General features: G+C 33.0%; 1 protein-coding gene across 1 annotated transcript; it reads right to left on the bottom strand.

Moving 5' to 3' along the window:
- Window positions 1-634: 634 nt before the first annotated feature.
- LOC139495696 (organic cation transporter protein-like) lies at window positions 635-14,140 on the bottom strand. The gene is made up of 10 exons (XM_071284029.1): window positions 13,888-14,140; window positions 12,358-12,604; window positions 11,251-11,354; window positions 9,672-9,826; window positions 6,329-6,497; window positions 5,275-5,487; window positions 3,606-3,832; window positions 2,876-3,057; window positions 1,581-1,732; window positions 635-965 (listed from the first exon to the last, which is right to left on the bottom strand). The coding sequence occupies exons 1-10, from the start codon at window positions 14,028-14,030 to the stop codon at window positions 887-889; spliced, it is 1,671 nt and encodes a 556-aa protein (XP_071140130.1). The 5' UTR covers window positions 14,031-14,140; the 3' UTR covers window positions 635-886.
- Between the last annotated feature and the right edge of the window lie 7,945 nt (window positions 14,141-22,085).

Raw genomic sequence — 22,085 nt, 5'->3', positions numbered from 1 at the left:
CGTTTATTTTATGTACATTTTTTTAGTTACTACAAATCAGTGAAACTTTATTCATGTTGCGAATAATACATCTCAACAAATGGTGAAAAAGAAATGCTGCTATTTGTTTCATTGCTGTTAATAGTATGATACCCTCTTTGGAGAAAATGAGGTTGAAATAATGATGGGAAATATTCTTACCGGGTAGTGAGAGAGACACCAAGACGGCAATCAAAAATCATGGTCGAGAAAAATCCGAAAACAATGGCCAAAACGAAAAAGAAAAACGACGAACAAATAAAATTGAGCTAAATAAACTTGGCCTTATAATTTCACAGGTCAACATTGTTTTGGCCTACAATTGGCTATTATGGCCCAATCTTTATCAACTGGAATGAAATATGATTTTTCTTGAAGGACTTTTGTACACATACAAGGTCCACTATTGTTCAAGGTATATATTTGAACAGTGAAACGTAAACAGATCGACCGACGAATGACGTCAAATGGTGGTGATATTAACACGAACAGGTATTATTACATACATAAGATAAAACAAGTAGTCATTCGGTGGTTATGGGCACTATTTCCCCCTCTTTTCTGATGTTTTCGAGTGGTGATTGTAGTTAGTAAAAGATAGAAGTTAAGTGCACTATGAAATGAATATGTTTTATTTTATGTACATGTTGATTAGCAACGAACTACCGTTTCTGTGTTATCGTAGTGCAGTCTATAAGTCGTTGTCACGAATAATAGCACACTATACTAGTACTAACTTTTAAAGCATCAATAATCCATTCAACAAATTATAACTGGTAATTGCTGCTAATCTTCGTTTGACATTTTTCAGATGTTTTCTATTCACTGTGTGACATTTGAAAGAGGTAAAATATCCTATGATCAATTATTATAATTTTGTTATTATTGAAATTTGCGGTTCCTTGATAATAAGGTCATGTGCTTTTTCTTTCTCTTTATATGCTTTTCTGAAATAAAAATTTGGTTTATGATGATTTGTGAGGTTACAGTATATAACCAATAAATATCATTAATAAGGTAGGAAGATACAGATCAAAGTAAAACAAAAACGGAATCGTATACTACCCCTCCATCCATAAAAATGGAGAATGTGTTCATTCGACACAGATTATGCATTACACGTTATAATGGGTACTAACTCCAGCAAGGTGAAAGTGACGTTCCCAAATTCAAACTTGATCAGCGTTTTGTATTAATAAGCAGTGTATAAAAGCTCGAAGACGATAAAATTTGGTGACGGCAAACTAAACTTATTTAATGGAAACAAAAATTCTGCATTTTTTTCTATTTGCAAAGGAGCATACCAGTAGCTCTAGAACAGAAAACGCGATACCACCCAAATTCACAACTTCTCTGAGTTTGTGGAAGTTATTGTTATGTAAGGGATGTACGTTTTCCAGTGAATCATAAATTATTCTCCCTCTGCATAGATTACACCATCGAGTATGAGAAAACCAGCTGATAATAATTTGATGATCAATTTAGCGACTACATTCCATTCCTAAACAAATGCAATCTGTTTTAATTTTATTACCTGTAAATCAATTGATACTTATACTTACTTTGTGAAATTTTTACCATCCTCTATTGTTTCTGGTAATTGTCTGTTTAAGGTTTCAGGCAGAGTTAGCGTCAAACCCGCCGCTACTAAGGAAGCGGCACCAAAAATAACCAATGGGATAGCTTTACCGGAAGTTCCACCAATTAAATCTGCCTTTTAATTTAAATCACAGAAAAGTTATAAAAGAGAACTCACATCTGTCTTTAACTACACTACGCATCTGCTATACTTTTTTAACAATAACACTTCCATTTGTTAATAATTCTTATATCATTTGCATATCTATAAATACTTGAATTGGATTGGTCAATTAGAGTTTTTCTCTTGGTTTACACTTCGATAAACCAATTCTCCAAAACTACTTTCGTAATCTATTCATGCGCGATACATATTCTTGCAAGGATACTGAGATTTTCAGCAAATTGAGATTATAAAACAAGTGCATAACAGTTTATTCTATTCGAATGCATATATAACCAAAAAAAAAAAAAAAGAAAAAAAGAAATGCCCTAAAGCTTCGAAAATGTATAAAAATAAAATTCCGCGAAATGTCACGAAAGATTTGGCGAATTTACGTCATGGCAAAAGACGACGTCACACGAATAAAAATTTTCAAGGGAAAGATTATTTCGTTAAGTGTACGGTTCAAATTCGGATAATATCTAATTAAAATGAATTTTTTGAGGTAGGTGCTATTTCATTCTAGATTCTGTTTCATTTATCGGACATTTATGGTTTTAGAAAGTCAAGATGGCGGCGTACTCCTTAGTTACGACATGCCATTGTGCTTTTGATGGTAAATAAAGTAGCCGTCAAACAAATGATGTAAATTAATAATGGAGTATGTTTGGCTGAAGAATTATAAGGATTAAACACATTTTTTCTAGAGGTTATTGATGTGTAAACCGGGTCTCTTACTCACAAACTTAACATAAAAGTCCTTCGGACTTTTATTCAGTTTGTGAGTTAATCGCCCCGGTTTACACATCAATAACCTCTAGAAAAAATGTGTTTAATCCTATAATAAATTGAAAAACCTGTGTAGCATATTATTATAAAAAAAATAAAACAATAAATTATTGAAAACTAAGTTACACAGTAAAGAAATTATGAATTCAATAAATAGTCTCGTTTACAAATGATATCATATGTTAAAGGTTTTCACGGGCCCATATACCATACATGATCAGATACTTATTGTCGAAGCACTGATTAATAAAATTTTCATTTAAAAAAAAAAGTCGGTTACTTATAACGATTATATATCAATTACAAAACATTACTGGTTTAACCTACAGTGTCAGCTATGAATGGCGAAATCATTCCACCAACACGAGCCCACAATGAACTTGATCCCATGCCTGCATTACGTATAGCTGTCGGAAACAACTCCGCCGATATAATATAGATCGTTGCAAAGGCGGCAGTGGCAAACAGTTTTCCCAACATTGCTAGTGCTGTAGTTAAAGACTGCAGATCTGTAAATAAAAATAGATGTCATATTATTAGAAAAGGAAATGATAGTCCGTAATTTTATTAATTTTCATATGTTTGTTATGCAGAGATTTAGTTTAATGATAGATTGATTACTTAACGTCCAGTGGCTAATTTTAAGATATCGCATATTTTGGTCAGTATCACATAAATTATAGGTTTTGACAAATTGGCCGATCGGGATAAATGGCACGGAATGTGGTCTGCACTGGACAAAGAAGCTGTAGATTGGACAAATAGTCAATGAATATACCAACTTCAATCCGTGGGATCAGTTTTAAATATATTTGTAAATTAAAACAAAAGACTAGTTAAATCTTTTAGGTGTGAGCCAAGGCTTCGTATTGTTACCTATAATGGTTCTTTTTACATTGTGACTTGGATGGAGGGTTGTCTCATTGGCACTCCTATCACATCTTCTTATATCTATATAAGCACGATCGATTATTTGAAAACATATTAACACAGAAACATACGTGCATATATTCAAAGCATGACGTGCATTGAGTATAAAATATATACAAATATCTACCTTTTCCGCCAAAAGTAACAGTAAATATCGTACTGAGACACGAGACTCCTCCAACAAGCATATAAATAAAGTGGCTCTTTCTACGTCCGTATCTATCAACCATCAATAAGGTCAGTATATGTCCCGGATATTCCACCAAAACTACCAACATGTAGTTAATGTAATAATCCCCATATAACATACCAGTGTTCAGTGTTAGTCCGTAAAACACCATACTAGCGACCATCCTAACAAAAACCAAACAAATGAGTTAATGTAATAATCCCCATACAACATACCGGTGTTTAGTGTGAGTCCATAAAGCACCATACTAGCGATCATCTAATAGAATTAACCGATAAGTGGATGGCTGTATAGTCCAACGACAAATATTAAATGCATACCGGCAACACATAGAAGACAGTATAGTATTTAATTTCAGTGTTAACTATTAAAATTATAAAACGTTATGTTATTCCTTTAATTTTAAAAGTTTCCATTGTGATTTTTCATGTGTTGCTGAATGACAAGATATTCGAAGTTCTTCTTTGAAATTATCTAGAACAAGACATAGTGAATGAAATGAAAATGGAAAGTTGTAGCTTCATGAGACAATTGTAAGGTCAAGTGGTCAAGTTATGCAATGCAAGCAATACTATCCTCCTTACTTTTACAAAACAAAAATGAGTTCACTACTGTACACAAACATTATTTTAAGGCATACGGCAAAGAATAGGATGTCCATTGCAGAAACATGTTAATTTTCAATAAAATTCATGTGTGGCATAATTTACGGTGCATCTATAATACTAAAATTACGAGGTCCAATTTGTCAGCCGTCATCACGTAAAAACGACGAATCACAGAATTCAACTTTATATATAACTAATATAGTACAAAGGTGTAGATTAAAAATTACACCACTCCAGGCCCTTTTGTTTTCCACGTAATTGATATTGACAATAATTAAGAAGTTCCGGGTCGAGTCCGCTACCGATACCAATAGTATATTCACCTGTTACCTATTACCTTATCTGTACGTTCCGCATCTGACAGGCGCACCACCAAACGTTGTATTCAGGATTAATATGCTATATACACGGGTCATAACCACAGGGTTGACACTACTAAATTGTCAAATTGTTACCTATTGTAGTATTTTAATCAGTAAGACTATCTAAGATAACAATGCGAATACTAAAAATCTGGACTAAAAATAAGGCGTATAGGTACAGTTTTCAATTCGTTAGTGGGCATGACGTAAAACCGCGAAGCAAAGAATTCAACTTTATTTATATTTTATATAAGACAATGCTGTTGATTAAAAAAATACTCCATTCCAGGACCTTTTGTTTTCCAAATAATTAATATTATTGTTTCAGTTCGACGGGTTCAAACAGAAAGACTTGAAAGCAGAGAAAAACTGTGGATCTTATAATCGGCATGACTTTATCAGATGACAATACTAATACTAAAATAAGGCTTGCGCATAGTTATATACTTTAATTCAGTCACGGACCCGTGATATCACAGGTGTGTTCTAGTGTTATGTACATTTTATACACATTTTATTAGATTATATGTCAAGAAGTATGAATGTTACACATATTTACCTTTTCCCTTATTCGAATGCAGGTCTAAATGCTAAAACAAAATCAGAAAAAAGTTTAATTATGTATACTTGTGTTACCAGTTGTAGAAAATTACAAGAGTACGACATCCTAGGGTTCTATCTGTAAACAACAACCAAACTTTTCCAGCTTCTTTCTTTTCAATGGGCAAGTTATCAACCATTTTCTCAGAGAAGGTTGTTTTGTTGACTTTTGCAGCACACCGAAGTAAATTATTCGCCTCTTTTAGTTTTCCTTTTCCACAAAGCCATCTCGGAGACTCGGGGATGAACCTTAAAAAGACAGAGTTTGTCATATAAATCCATTTAGAGTAAAAGATGGCTGAAATACCAAAAGGATAGTCGAACAAAATTAAAGCCGTATAGCAAAACGAAAAAGAGACACAAAAAAAAAAACCCAACATTAAAAGTAAAGACAGCTACACGAACCCCACCGAAACCGGAGTGTTGTAAGTTGAATGGCTAATTATGTGGTATGGGGTTTCTTATCGTCGAATGCTGAACGGTGACCTAAAATTGCTTTCATTCACGTCATTTGAACTCCAATGAATAGTTGTCTCATTTGCAATCATACCACTTCTCCTTATTTATATATACATATATATCGAGTGCGCCTGCATAATAATGATTAAGACATACTATTTGGTATTAATTAATTGATCGTTGCGTAACTTCAAGTGGCAAACATTTGATGCATGTTCATGACGAAAACTTATAATTAATACAATAAGTAAGTCCAGTGATAGAGACCATCTGTGGTCTTGGTCGGGGACATTTAGACTGTCACTGGTAAACTGAGGATAAATTGTATTTGGACAGAAGTTGTGCTTTGCGACATGTTTTACGGACCCCTCAAATCGTCATTAAAAGATTCTTAGCGTGCATAGGCATCGGATGTTGCGTTCTTTTTCTAACTGGACTTGAACATCCCACACAGACAAACGGACGCCCATCTTCGGCGAAGGTTTTAATACCGGTGGGAAGAAGACCTATATTAACTATATTTTTATTCCCCAGCCACCTGTGAGGCTCATTTGGTACTGATTCAGTCTCATCGCTGAGATAGATAGAAAAGTTACAAACCTCGAAATATTCAATTGTATCGAAAACATACCACCACAAAACTGTAAAGAGTCCAATGGGAACCACCATGGCGATTATAATCCAATTCCAAGTCCTTACAAAATAGGCTACTGCCAGCATGTAGAGTTCACCTGTTGGTCCAACAAGATGTATTACTAGTCCAACCAACATACGTTTAGATGGACCAACCCATTCCATAGCTGAGGAAAATATACACATGATAAGATGAAGGATAACACACAAGTCAATATGTCATGAGTTCATGTTAACTGTGTAATGACTCGTTTCCGTGTTTGGTCAAACACCTGTCTGCTGCCTTTGGAATTTGTTCCAAATGTCATTTATCTAGATTACCACAAGATTTAGATAGTTAACGTTTTATTCATGCGAAAAAAATATTTCTGTGTTTCTATAGGGGTAAATTCAGTAAAAAATCTCCCAATGACTTTAATGCCATGTCTTGAATCAAATTTATACCTGATTTACACTGTACCTTTAAACATTAGAAAATTTCATATATCATTCTTGAAAGTACAAATTTAGCCCTATTTTTTGCAACAATGAAAACATTGGGTCATGCGGCCTTTTAGGGTCATATGCCCTTGTTTACAAACACTGTAGATTCGCACTTAATTCCTTCACAGACCCCCATAACTTTTCAACCATGTAGTAAAAGAAACAAGAGGCCCTCAAGAGCCTGAATCGCTCACCTTAAATTTTTTGCTTAAATCTTCCATCAATGATTATTTGGGTTTTCAATTTATATAAATGGTTCTTTGATTCTGTCATATCTTCTTCAAAAGCAAAAACAAGAGTGGACACACTGAAATGTCTCGTTTGTCTAGATCTCGTGTTCATAATATAATTCATGATGAAAGTATAAAAAAACATTGTATACCCCAAGCATTACATTATTGCTGTTTACATTTTATCTACATCTATAATAATATTCACGATAATAACCAAAAACAGCAAAATTTCCTTAAAATTACCAATTCAGGGGCGGCAACCCAACAACGGGTTGTCCGATTAATCTGAAAATTTCAGGGCAGATAGATCTTGACCTGATAAACAATTTTACACCATGTCAGATTTGCTCTAAATGCTTTGGTTTTTAAGTTATAAGATAAAAACTGCATTTTACCCCTATGTTCTATTTTTTAGCCATGGCGGCCATCTTGGTTGGTAAGCCGACACTATTTTTAAACTAGATACCCTAACAATGATTTTGGCCATGTTTGGTTAAATTTGGCCCAGTAGTTTCAGAGGAGAAGATTTTTGTAAAAGATAACTAAGATTTACGGAAAATGGTTAAAAATTGACTGTAAAGGGCCACAACTCCTAAAGGGGTCAACTGACCATTTCGGTCATGTTGACTTATTTGTAAATCTTACTTTGCTGAACATTTTTCTGTTTACAGTTTATCTCTATCTATAATAATATTCATGATAATAACCAAAAACAGCAAAATTTCCTTAAAATAACCAATTCAGAGGCAGCAACCTAACAATCGGTTGTCTGATTCATCTGCAAATTTCAGGGCAGATAGATCTTGACCTGATAAACCATTTCACCTCGTGTCAGATTTGCTCTAAATGCTTTTGTTTTTGAGTTATAAGCCAAAAACTGATTTTACCCCTCTGTTCTATTTTTAGCCATAGTGGCCATCTTGGTTGGTTGGCCGGGTCAACAGGGACAATTATTAAACTAGTTACCCCAATGATGATTGTTGCCAAGTTTGGTTTAATTTGGTCCAGTAGTTTCAGAGGAGAAGATTTTTGTAAGAGATAACTAAGATTTACGGAAAATGGTTAAAAATTGACTATAAAGGGCCATAACTCCTAAAGGGGTCAATTGACCATTTCGGTCATGTTGACTTATTTGTAAATCTTACTTTGCTGTTTACAGTTTATCTCTATCTATAATAATATTCATGATAATAACCAAAAACAGCAACCTAACAACGGGTTGTCCGATTCATCTGAAAATTTCAGGGCAGATAGATCTTGACCTGATAAACAATTTTACCCCTTGTCAGATTTGCTCTAAATGCTTTGGTTTTTGAGTTATAAGCTAAAAACTGCATTTCACCCCTATGTTCTATTTTTAGCCATGGCGGCCATGTTTTTTGATGAAATGGGAATTAAAACACAAACTTTATTCTAGATACCCTAGGAATCAATCAGATGAAGTTTGGTTTGAATTGGTTCAGTAGTTTCAGAGGAGAAGATCTTTGAAATAGTATACGACGGACGACGACGACGGACGGACGACGACGGACGCCAAGTGATGGCAAAAGCTTACATTTCCTTTTGGAAAGGTGAGCTTAAAAGTACATTCAGCCTTTATTTTTATTTTATTTTTCAACTCTAGTTTGGTCCATTTATCAAAAAAAATATTTATTCTAAAATGTCGTGCTTCTTTTGCTTTATGAATAAACCCAGGCTCTAAATCCATTTTTTTTTTGCACATGTGTATATTGACTTCTGCACAATAATGAATCTTATCAGATTGGCATACATTAATATATTTCATTAACTTAAAACTCTTTCAAACTTTTAAATGATGAACATGTTGTTACTAATTCATTCATTATGACTGTAATACCTAGATACGACAACCGTTCATGCTGGCTGTTCCAAAACTCCTCCATCTAAAAAATCACAGTGCCAGCTGTTTCAAAAAATGGAGGTTCATGAAAGAGCCTACTAAATCGCTTCACCCTTATACCCATCGGATATAGAAATTACCTCAAATGTCCTAATCAGAATCGAAATAATAGATGCAAGCTATACTTTATTGTAGTTTTAACATAGGTAGGCATAAATATACGTCATCAAGGACCTTTCATTTGGTGGAGAGCTTTCTATATCAAACTGAAGTTATGTGCTCTTCTGTTTGGTAGATAATGTTTTTAATTACTATCGCTCGGGCAAAAATAATCACGAATATAATGCCTACCCATGGTAAAACTACAATAAAAAAAATTAAAAACATTATCTACCAAACAGAAGAGCACATGACTTCAGTTTGATATAGAAAGCTCTCCCCCAAATGAAAGGTCCTTGATGACGTATATTTATTTACAGAATTTTATTTTACCCCTTTAGTTCAAAAACATTCAACACACTTCCAATAAGATTTAACAATCAATGACTAGTGTGATAATATTTTTTTTGTATATTTTTTTAATTGTCATCAAAATTGCTAAGAGTACATAATTCATTACTTCAATTTCTGATCCTTACCAATGACATATATTGTAATAAACATCCCTACATTACAAAAACCACTAAAATATCTGATAATAACGTATTTTGTAAACAAAAACGATCCTTCGGTAAAAAAACAAACCCTTCATACAAAACACTTACCAATAACGTATATTGTGATAAACATCCCTACATTACAAAAGCCAGTACAGAATCTTAAGATGACAAACATTGTGTAGCTCTGGGACCAGGCTAACGTTAAACCAGAGGCAAATAAGAACAAGGTGGCTATCAGCAACGTCTTTCTTCTTCCTATACTAAACAATACAAAGGCCAGAATGAGAAAACATTGTTGACAAAAAGTAAGGTTTTATCATATTTATATCCATATTCTAAACAAATAATCGGTAAGAACATGGAAGAATGAGAACACAATCTTTATTACATGGCACATATGGAGCAGGATCTGCTTACCCTTCCGGAACACCTGAGATCACCCCTAGTTTTTTGGTGGGGTTCGTGTTTATTCTTTAGTTTTCTATGTTGTGTCATGTGTGCTGTTGTTTGCTTGTCTTTTTCATTTTTAGCCATGGCGTTGTCAGTTTGTTTTAGATTTATTAGTTTGACCGTCACTTTGGTATCTTTCGTCCTTCTTTTATTAAAAGTACGGTGTTTCTAAATACCAAAATTCGTAATTGATAAAAATTAGAAAGCAATTTTAACTTTAAGCAGGATAAGTAAGATATTTCATGTCCCTTTACTGAACAATATTATCGGTAATTATGAGGAAAAAAATGTTGACTATATGTTAGTTTTCTTTTCACTCTTTAATACTAAAATATAATCGGATAAAATCAGAATAAATGTCGTTATTTTTATATTGAATATAAGTAACGCGACCTCTTTTTATTCCAACTCTAGTAAGGCAGTAAATTAAGGCAACAGTAGTATACCGATGTTCAAAACTCATAAATTGATAGAAAAAAAATCCGGGTCACAAATCAAAACCGAGGGAAACGCATGAAATATAAGAGTAGAATGACGACACAACATCAAAATGTAACAAACACAGAAACGAACTAATTGTAAGCATTATACAAATCCGATGACTCAGATTGGTATGACCTAAACTTTTTCTTTTCTTTTCGTCTACTAAAGACATTAGAAACCTGGTGTGCAGTAGTTGTCGTTTATTGATTCACAAGTGTTTCTCTTTTTTTTATAAAGATTAGACCGTTGGTTTTCCGTTTGAATGGTTTTATACTGTTCATTTAATGGGTCCTTTGTTGCTGCTTACTGTTTGGTGTGAGCCCAGGCTCCGTGTTGAAGACTGTACTTTTAACCTATAATGGTTTTTCTTTTACAAATTTTGACTTCAATGGAGAGTTGTGTCATTGGCACCCATACCACATCTCCATGTATTTAATTTTTAGAAAGGGTTCAACACATTACCTACTTTATAGCTCTGTCGTAGCACCATTTATTAACCTAATCATATATTTGTATTTCTATAAAATATTTGGTTCTAACTTTTAACATGTGGATAAAATACACAGTGTATATTAAGAGTACCTCTTTCCATTTACGTTAGGGTTGAACATTCAAATCTTTTAATATTGTTAATGGTCTTTTCCGCCCATCCCCCTTCATTTATTTTTGTTTTACGATATTATATAACTGATGAAAACAATCTGATGTTGGGTTCCCATTTCTTTTGGTTTTTCAATACTTTTTAACTTACGTATCAGAAATAATGCCGAACATAAACGAGCCCACTAGTACTCCACCAAAGAATATAGTCTTTGATAAGGAAATTTTGTATTTGTTGTCACATACCAAATTTTCCTAAAAGAAACACACATTAAAAAATGTAAAATGCAAAATTCCATATAAGAGAAAATATATTAAGCTTTTTACTTTAATCTTAATTGATTTGATTTTAATCAATACACAAGTCCTATTAATAGTGGTACGCATGCATCATGATAGATGTCTTTTTAACGTCCTATGGCATTTTTAATGTATTTTCATGACTGGTGCATGTGAAAATGGTAAAATTATAATCCCTGCTATTAGAAGACTGTCACCCTACCTGGAAGCATTATTATGACTCTAGGCCGACCAAGCATTTCCCTTTTGCGAGGCCCGTGCTTAGAGGTAACTTAAATACAAATTTCTTGGTCTCTGATGTGATCTGACTAGGGACAAAACTTTAGATTCCAAGTTAACATTCACCAAAGCCACCAAGATTACAATCTGGCACACAAAACGCTCACCTTGTTCACATTAAAAACGCAACAACTCGCCTAGTGGCGTCTCCCATGATGATCAGGGGATGTCTTTTCGTATAATGTCTGACTATGTAGTCTTAGAAGATGTTAATCTACAGGGTAGTCTCATGATTAATAATGCCACAGCTTCTTTTCTTTTCAAAATAAAGGTTTATGCAAGCAGGCCATTTACTTGAACCCATTCAAATATACTGACATTTGGGATCAACTTACATATTTAACCCCGCCAAATTCTGTATTGATGTGCATGTCCCAAGTCAGGAGCCTGTAATGCAGTGGTTATCGTTTGTTGCTGTTTTGCATATTTGTTTTTCGTTCAATGCATGTTGAACAATAGTCAGGCCGTTATTGTTCTTGTTTGAATAGTTTTTCATTTGTTATTTCGGGGACTTTTATAGCTTACTACGAGGATTGGGCTGTATGGATTTTTGAAGACCGTACGGTTATTTTATAGCTGTTAATTTCTGTGTCATTTTGTCTCTTGTAAAGAGTTGTCTAAATGGCAATCATACCACATGTTCTTATTTATATTTACTTATATACATGTATAGTTTTACCTTCATAACAAATGTATAATCGAACAGTTCACTACTGTACACCCATTCGGAACATTTTAAAATACTGGAGTTTACTGGATGACTATGATTGTCAAACACAGTATTGTATTGGTCTATTTCGTACACGTGACACTGGTCATACAAGTGTTCACTGTCGGATGAAAGTGGAATGTACTCGTCAAGCAATAGCTGATGGGTATCGCTTTGTATTGCATATGTATCGTTGTCGTATCCAGGTAATTTGCACCTGTAAAAACACACTGTGATTAATAAGAAAGAGTATAAAGTGGTTTTGCTTTTCATTGTTTTAGTTAATTGATTATATAAGTTTGATTGTGTTAACTGTAACAATTAAAGGACACTATTGATTGCCAATTTGAAGTTAAGAGCCTCTATCACTGTCACCATGTATACTTATATCCAAAGAATAGATTCTTTACGATGAATGTACTGAGTATGAAATTTGGTATTATGAGATATCGACACATGAAACATTTTATGAATGTTTTTAAGTAGGGTTATCTTACTCAGATTATTTATCTTTCAGATGATATGTAAACACTTGGTACAGTATTAAGATACTAGCTTGCTGTGACTTGACGTAATTTTATATGACAGAAGCATCCTATTTATTCATGTCAATCATTTAAAATAAAATATCGTATATTTTAAATTTCGAACACGTGTATACTTTGAATTATTTATTTTTCCTAATTATTTCTTGAAAAAAATAATATATTAAGTGTTCAAGAGAATCCCTCAAGCCTATAGGGAATATATATATATATAAATTGCGAATTGCTACTCTAGTGAATAAGCTAAGCAATGTTGAAAAGTTGCATTGATACACATACATAGAGCTTCGATTGTTAGAAAACATAACGCAAGACTGATCAACTCTCTGTATGGGAAGAGTCAGGGAATATATAATGGTGGTGCACCTTAAAGAATTGCAAAAAGAAAAAAAAAGAAAAACAGCATAAAACAAGTGATCAATATACAACAGTCATGAAAGGCGAGCTTAATTCTATAGATAATAAGAAATATAGGCGAGCGTAGCAAGACGCTAAACACCTGAGACGATTTCATGCAAAAACAATAATATATTTTCCATTCAATGGGGATGGGGCGTACGCACTTTACGACCCCCTGAATCCGCCACTGCTAAGTGTTTACATGACACCTATTCTAGAAAGAGGTCAGAGGCAGATTACCCGTACCGTTGTAGAGAAAAGCAACAGCCTGAAATAGCTATTAGGTCTACAAAACTGGTCGGGTGTGAACTGATTAATAACGGAATAACGTGCCTGAATAGTTTGGTTATAGCCGTATATCGCGAAGGCGCTAGGAATGGCCTTTTTTTTTTTTTTTTTTAGAGATGAACTCTTTGGATGACAAGTATAATTCAACATGTTTACCTGTAAAATGAATGCGCGCAATTAAGGTTATAATTTTTACGCGTAATTGTAATATGCATTGTAATAAGCACACATGTATTGCATAGATGTCTCACACTAATTACATTTTTACCTGTGTTCTGGCATTGCAAGAACGAACACTGAGAGAACCATGAATGGTGCTGTTAAAGTCCAACCTATAATCAAAAGTATGAAATTCCGCTTCTGGTACCATCCAAAGTCGCCAACATCCGACAAAATGTCATCAAATTTCATATTTAGGAATTATCTCTTTAAATTGAAGGCAAAATATTTAAAATGAATGATCAATCATTATCCTTTTTGTCGTTGTTATACATGCTCATATTTGATAGACAACTTGAAATGCTATGAAAGATACTACGACCTTTGTTTTTATGTCTGGACCAAGTATAATGACCTTTTGTGAAAAACAAATATTACACATAATCTTCAGATACAAAAAGATAACCTCGACTTTTAATGTGATTTTTCCGCTGTGAGAGGGGTTCTCTTGTCTTAAACGTTTAGTTGAAATAAAGGCAAGTTTATGCAATATTTTTCTATGTATTGAATTAAAACAATTAATATGGTTTATTGGGCATTATGTTTTTTGGTCAGTTCGTCCATCCGTCCGTTCGTTCGTTTATATGTCCGTCCGCCAGTCTGGCTTTTGGTTAAAGGTTTTGGTCAAGATAGTTTTAGATGAAGTTCAAGTCCATAGAAAATGACCGTGCGAGTAGAGTATCCGTGAAATATGGACACATTATTGTTTTATTATATATTAAAGTATTGTAAAAGCTGATGTAATACAAAACGCCATGCTAACTACGGACCCCTTAAAGAGTTAGTACAAGATCCTTTAAAGTGCAGAGAATGAAGCACACTCTCTCCTTTCACGACGGACGCATTATATATATAACGTTCCCATTCTAACCGGATGTGACAGCGTATTTAATAATCTCGGAATGCAAGCTGAAACTCTACTTTGTCATGGGTTTTTAAAAACGTGACCATATAACTTAATTTACAAGGTCACAATATAACGCAATAATAAATTAGGAACATAATAATGATTAGATATATTATATCATATAAAAGCATTAAGACATAGCAGAGTAATTTAAAGTTCTCTTTTTATTTCTTTTCAGACATTGTTGGTCATTGTTTTCCATACATCATGCAAATCGGTTAATTGATACACTGTTAACACCAAACATTTCATATTTTGTTTGAAAGTTAATCCAACTTGTACCTAGATATAAGTACGTTTTATATATTTTTTATTTCTTATTATATTCCAAAGTAATCAATCAATTTAAAGGGTTGATCCATATTGACATTGCATAACATTAAGCCCCAATTTAATCTGTGTGTTGTCACTGAACTAATAAATAGACTTTGACCAATATCAGTGATCTCGTTATACAGAATGTTTATTACGACAAAGATTAAAGTAGATATCTCTGATGCTAAGATGCACGACCATGTTCAAAATTTATCTTAACGTTTCAGTATTAACTCAGTACATGTATGAGTTGTTTTTTTTAAATTTTGTACCTACTAAACCAAGCAGTTAATGCAGGGTTACATATGTACAGGGGGCTCACTTACAAATTTACAAGTTCGGTTTTATAAAATTTAGCCCAACGGTGTTAGTAGATTTACTAAATTGCATTAACAAATTATACCCTTAGTACCTATTTATTTGCAACTATTAACATGTATTGAATATTGGGCAATACATTGGGTAAGGGTACATATGTATTTGCATGCTGTCACTTAACTTGTAAAAACTTGTAAACTTTGACAAACAGTGATCTCGTTACATCGAATATTCATTTATGGGACAAAGAGTCAACGAAATATACATAATGCTAAGTTGCACGACTATGTTTAAAATTTATCTTCCGTTCGTAATTATTATGTAAATACATGCATGATTAAAGATGCCTTATGGTAGACTTATGTATAATGTGATTGTCCTTGAAGATAGTATAGTTTTAATTTTATAATAAGAGGCCGCATATGTGTTTCAATTGTCCACACAAAAGTCGGTACTGGACACAGTACTTAAAAACAAAAACGTTTTCATTATAAATATCAATGTCAACCAAATAATTTAGTGGATTATTACAATCCTTTATAGAACTATTGCAAACAATATAAGTTTGATTCCTAAATATTCATGTAAGGGCCGCTATCGTATTTTTTTTTTTTTACAAAATCACTATCACAAGTTATGACCATCACTACACTTATATCACTGGTGGTAAGCGGATGGTCGTAACTAAAAGTTACGACCATCTGAATATGGGAGACAACTCTAGGGATAAGTTTTTCTTTTCCGATTTTCGGGCAGTAAAAGGTTCATTTGAGTCAAACCGCTTGTGTCATATACCCATATCGTGAGTGCGTTGTTTTTGAAACCAAATTTGACGCATAAAATCATTCCAATTTTCGTAAAATAGTCATTCAAAAATTCGAGCATGATGGTCGTAACTTTAACTTGTGATGGTCGTAATGTTAACTATAGTATTTTGGATGATGGTCGTAATCGACAAAAGATGGTCGTAACTTTGAAAGATGACCGTAACTCAAATATTTAGACGAACTTTTATCAAATTATTTTAAAAGTACTGTGCACATGCATAACCATGTTAATAAACTCAGTTGTTATATGAAGTTTACTACAAAAAATATTATTTCATTTGTTACTCTGATAATGGTATGCAGAAATTAAGTTAAAGATTTATCAACCATATATTTTTGATATGTTCCAAACGACCATCATTTAGGAGAAACATTGAAAAATAATCAACTCGCATTAAGCCAAATAGTATGTTAGGGTTGAGTATTAATATATTTTTTACTGTACGTTAAGGCATAAAATTGTCGAATATTTGCTTTCAGATTTTTTTTTTTATTTACGACTTTTTATTACCTGCAATCATGTCGGCAGATGAAATTATTGAAGGTACAATTTTGAACAATCTTCGTTAATTTTTAATCAGCTATTGCAGTTTTTATAAACCATTGGCTTTCAAATATTCGGCTTTTGGTGAATCATGATTAATGAAAATCCACAAATGCCTGGTGTTTTTAGCGTGTTGTCTTTATTTTTTATCGATTGCATGACGATCTTGCCGTATATCATTGATATTTGTTCTAAATATTGGTTTGGAATAAAAAAAAAACTTAATCCATGGTGTCGCAATGAACATTGTGTTAACCTAGAAAGTATGAATACGGTTGGTATATATTTTACAATGCTACACGCGTTGAATTTAAGAGTAAGATCAAATATTAGTAGTTTATAAACAGGCTTGTAGCCAGGATAATATTACAAGGTAGAACTAAATGTACTGCGGCAAATATTACATACATATGCAGGTAAATATTTTACAATACTACACGCTTTGAATTTAAGAATAAGATCAAATATTAGTAGTTTTTAGCCAGCCTTGTAGCTAGGATAATATTACAAGGTAGAACTAAATGTAATGCGGCAACTATCACATACATATGCAGGTTGAAAATAATGTTTATGTTATATGTTTATATTGTATGAATGTACTCAGATTTAAAAGACCAGCACGCTGAGTTGAAGCATAAAGTTATATCTTTTAAATATTATCCTGGCTACAAGCTATGTATGAATACTGTTTGCTGAAATTCAAAAAAATACATTATCAACAGCATATAGTAAACAATGTAAATTGCTAACCCCTTTGATATTCTTTATAAAGAAGATTAAGGATTCATACTGTGAAGGATTTTTTTTACTCGTGTAGTAATTTTGACTCGAAATATGGCTCCTCTAGTAGTGGAAAGATGATCCCAAATTGTCAAGCCTGTGCTAGTATCTGATCATAGACTTTGCAATGTCAAAATACAGAGTGAATCTACCGAGTTAAGAACGATTGGCAAAATGTGTTGCTCTTTTGGGTACACCAAGTAAATGTTTACAAAATTGCATGCGTAGTCTTTCTGAAAGGGTTGAAATATCCCCAAATTTTAGTACTATATACATGATATAAGAGAATAGGTTTTATTGTATGCTCAAAAACATGAAGACTGTTTTTTAAACTGGATTCAGTGACAGAATGTCCTTGCGTAGCTTATAGTAGGCTTTTAACGCCTTATTATAAAATTCTCTCTGAGCGAAGGAAAAAAATTCAGATGCACTAAAAGTTATTCCTTAATATTTACAATGTTGAGCACAATCAATAAGTCTGTTATTAAAATAAAAATCATGTTTGATATGTCTGCATGTCTTGTTAAATACAAGCACCTTGGTTTTAATGGGATTCATTTTCAAACACCGATCTTAATCCATCAAGTTTACTTTGAAGTCCTTTTGCTGAAGTTGAAAAAATGGCAAAATCATCAGCATATATATATAGTAAAGAATAAACTGGTCGTGAATAAACAACAGCTTGATCAGGGGAACTTTTAATACAATCAGGAAGTTCATTTATACAAATTTTAAACAAATGTGGAGTCAAATTATCTCCTTGTTTTACTCCAACTTTAGTTCTAAAGAGATCTCTTACCATACTCTTTAACTATATTCAATAGCTTAAGTTTTATCCCTGGGAGAATGACAGTATCAAAAGCCTTCTGGAAATCAACAAAGCAGACAAACACTCTACCTTCTTTTGTATTACAATACTTATTAATAATAGTTTTTAGAATGAACATATGGTCAGATGGTCGTGTTTTTTTTTTTGGTAAACCCAATTTGGCTATCACCAATGCTATGATATTTATCTAAGAATTTACAAAGATGTGTATCTTATTAAAAAAGCTTCCCCAATGAATCAGTAATTGTAATTCCTCGATGGTTATTAAGATCGGATGCATCATTCCCTTTGTGAATTTGGAATAAAAAACCTGTGGTCCAGGGTTCATGGTATTTTCCATAAGAAACACAAAGATGTATAGCAGATAGCATGGTACCAATAGGCGTATTCAGAACTTTCTAAAACCACGGGTAATAATTATACCTGAACATCGAAATTGCACCTTATAATCAGCTTGACTATTTACCAAATGACAATACGACTTCTTAAAATCCAGGCTAAGAATAAGATGCATGTTCTTTAATTCGATTACGGACCTGCGAATTCGCGGATATGGTCTTGTCTCGATAACGACCCCCATACCATTATTTTGATGCCTTAATTATGCTATCCGACTTAAAGTATCAATTTTAAATTGTAGATTTTTCTTTTGAATTCCACCTAGTAAGTACATACTAGTTTTTAAAAAGTTTATCTTTTCAATACATGAAAAATATAAAGAAAATAAATCAGGATACTGTTATTTCATGTGATGTCAAATTTGTTAAAAGCGCCTTTTCTTAATTCGTAACTAAGAATGATCATAACCAGAGCTGTGTTTTAAAATGAATTCTCCACTTTTGAGAAATTTATATTGTTATTAAACTTAACCGCTTATAATTAGTTGCCTCTTGGTCGATTTTATACATTATATTTTAAGTAACAGTGACTGGTCATTTCATTTTGTATTGGTTTTTTTTTTCGATTCATTCCAATTTTCTTTCCTTTTGCACTTTACAGGTATCCCTCTCTTCATCCCTTTTAGTTTTTATCATTTAGTGAAATCAACTTCACAAATATATCATATAATATATTCATATAACAAAAGACACATTTAAAACTCTTGACTTGTCTTATTCGGTCCTATTTAATAAATAGTTACGACCATCACAATTTTAAGTTACGACCATCCTGAACATTTTTGTTTTTTTAGTTACGACCATCATGCTCGAATTATTGAATGATCATTTTACGAAAATTGGAATGCTTTTATGTATCAAATTTTGTTTCAATATCAACGCACTGACGATTAGTATGTGTGAGACAAGCGGTTTGACTGAAACATTTTTTTTACTGCACGAAAATCGGAAAAGAAAAATTTATTACTAGAGTTGTCTCCCATCTTCGGATGGTCGTAACTTTAAGTTACGATCATCCGCTTACCACCAGTGTTATATGCGACCAAGCTTAGCGAAAAGTAGTGCGACGTAATCAGTCAAACAAACTTTATTAGATTAACTCGTAAAGGAACGATCGTTTTCATTGGCCAATTCAAACCTTCGACCTCACAACTGCGAACATAGAACACGCGTACTATAAGTTGAATGGACTGATCAGTATTCACGTAGCCGGTCAAGGTTGTTATAACCTCCATTGTAGTATTCACGTACATTATTGTGTTCTTGATTATCCCATAGCAATTCTAACTTTTCAATGATACATGTATGTGCATGTAAAATTCATTGAATTTATAATTTTGTGCACTAGTAAAATTTTAAACTTTAAAATCTTAATTGGTTTCACATCTAAATATTTAATTCAACTGTCTCCTCTCAGTTGTTTCTTGATTAAGATATCTACCATTTTATTTTGATGGGAGGGTGGACTTTGATGAAACAGTTAGTTCTTTTTTCTAAGTTGTATTCTCTGTCCTGTCCTGTCTTTTTATTTTTAGTCTATTGGGTCCTGCCGTTTTAGTTTTTATTAGTTTGTCCGGTTTTTTTTTTTACATAATTCGTAATTCGGCCTTTTTGCCAAGTTGCCCATCCTGCCTTTTTATATCTTTCGCAAGTTTTAGGTATTCGACTAAGATTAATGTGATTTTTTTTATATAATTCAGTTTACTTAATTTTGAGAAAAAATCCCGAAATTCTAAGTAAATTCAGGACATGTTACCAACCATACTTTGTTTAGAGAAAAATATACTTTATAAACTCCACCGATATACTTAATGAATTTTATACTTAACCGTTTTGCTATTCTCGGTTGAAATTTGGACGTAGATTGTATATACGTATTTATCTAAAAGCGTGTTTATTCTTTAAATGTATTGATAAAAAGGTTGACCCCTTCTAGTACATGCATTCAGTCATACTTCATTATTCATATTTCGTTTATCAGTTTATCTTACATGTATGATTTTGTATTTCATTTTAAATACGCATGCATACTTCACGTCACTTTGGCGGACAGTTCAACACTGTTATGCATATCTCTTTCTTACGGTATTAAATTAAAGGAGAGGTTTTTAGCCAATTTAAATCGAAAACAGTACATTTATATTGTTCCTTATAAACCACGATAAGTTATTTTTTTGTGTGCGTATTGTTATGCGTTTACTTTTCTACATTGGCTAGAAGAATAGGGAGAGGGTTGAGATCTCATAAGCATGTTTAACCCCGCCGCAATTTTGCGCCTGTCCCAAGTCAGGAGCCTCTGGCTTTTGTTAGTCTGATATGATTTTTAATTTTAGTTTCTTGTGTATAATTCGAATTTTGCGGGGAAATAAAACGGCCTATGACCAAAACAATGTTTGCACAAGGACTGCATTCAGTGTTAGTGGTGTTCCAGTACGGGGTTGCTTCTTATACCGTTATAAACTGGATATGCATATTCTGCAGGGTAACATAAACGGACAGACATACAGAGAGATTTGGTGCCTTAAAACACTGTAGTCCCTCATTTTAATAATCTCCCACTTGCGTCAACATTGTCAAGACCCTTGTACATGGACGACAACGCTAGACCACACAGGGCAAGGATTTTAAACGAGTCCAAAGAGCAACAACCCATTTACACTATTGTTTGGCCTTCCATGTCTCCATACATAAACCCTATCAAACATGTCTGAGATGCCATTGGCGGAAATCTCAATCGCAGAGATCCACCTTCACAATATTTTGTCAATTTAAAAGTTGCATTTGTTGTTTAATACATAGACTTCTTCCACTAAAGTTTTGAAGGCTTGTGCCGAGAATGATACGTCGTGTTATGAAACTGACCGGAAGAGAGGTTGTTACACATGCAATTGGCTCAAATATTGACATTGAATTTGTCGAACATACCAAAGATTATGTGTAGAAAAATTTAATGATATTGGGTGATCAATTGTTGTAAAAAAATAAAATCACAGTGTAACTTAAATTCCGTTTCTGAATTGTGTAATTTACACTATTTCTATGAACGAAAAACCTATATGCATAGATCCTTCACAAGTGACCAAAATTATATTTGTTGTTTGTTTATGGTATACATTAGCAAAATTGCTATATGATTGTTTTCTTTTTCATAAGGAATAATTAATATTTTAAATTTGGAAAAAAAAATAAATCGATGCAATAAAAATAGGTGGCGCTGAACTTTTGGCGGACTGTATACATAAAAACCATGTTTGATTTAGCAAGTATAGACCACACTGACCGTAATATCTTAAACCACTCTGGGAAGGTTACTTGTGTGATAACCTTGT

Source organism: Mytilus edulis, chromosome 11, assembly GCF_963676685.1.
Source record: "Mytilus edulis chromosome 11, xbMytEdul2.2, whole genome shotgun sequence".
Taxonomy (NCBI): Eukaryota; Metazoa; Mollusca; class Bivalvia; order Mytilida; family Mytilidae; genus Mytilus; species Mytilus edulis.
Note: the sequence above shows the minus strand (reverse complement) of the source record. Positions and strands in the feature narration are given on the sequence as shown.

Excerpts from the sequence above, each read along its gene's own strand:
- LOC139495696 (XM_071284029.1), bottom strand. The coding sequence starts at position 14,030 with ATGAAATTTGATGACATTTTGTCGGATGTTGGCGACTTTGGATGGTAC. Across the intron at positions 5,488-6,328 it reads CTCTTTACAGTTTTGTGGTG|GTTCATCCCCGAGTCTCCGA; the intron begins GTATGTTTTCGA and ends TGTCTTTTTAAG. Across the intron at positions 3,833-5,274 it reads CTTGTAATTTTCTACAACTG|GATGGTCGCTAGTATGGTGT; the intron begins GTAACACAAGTA and ends GGTTTTTGTTAG.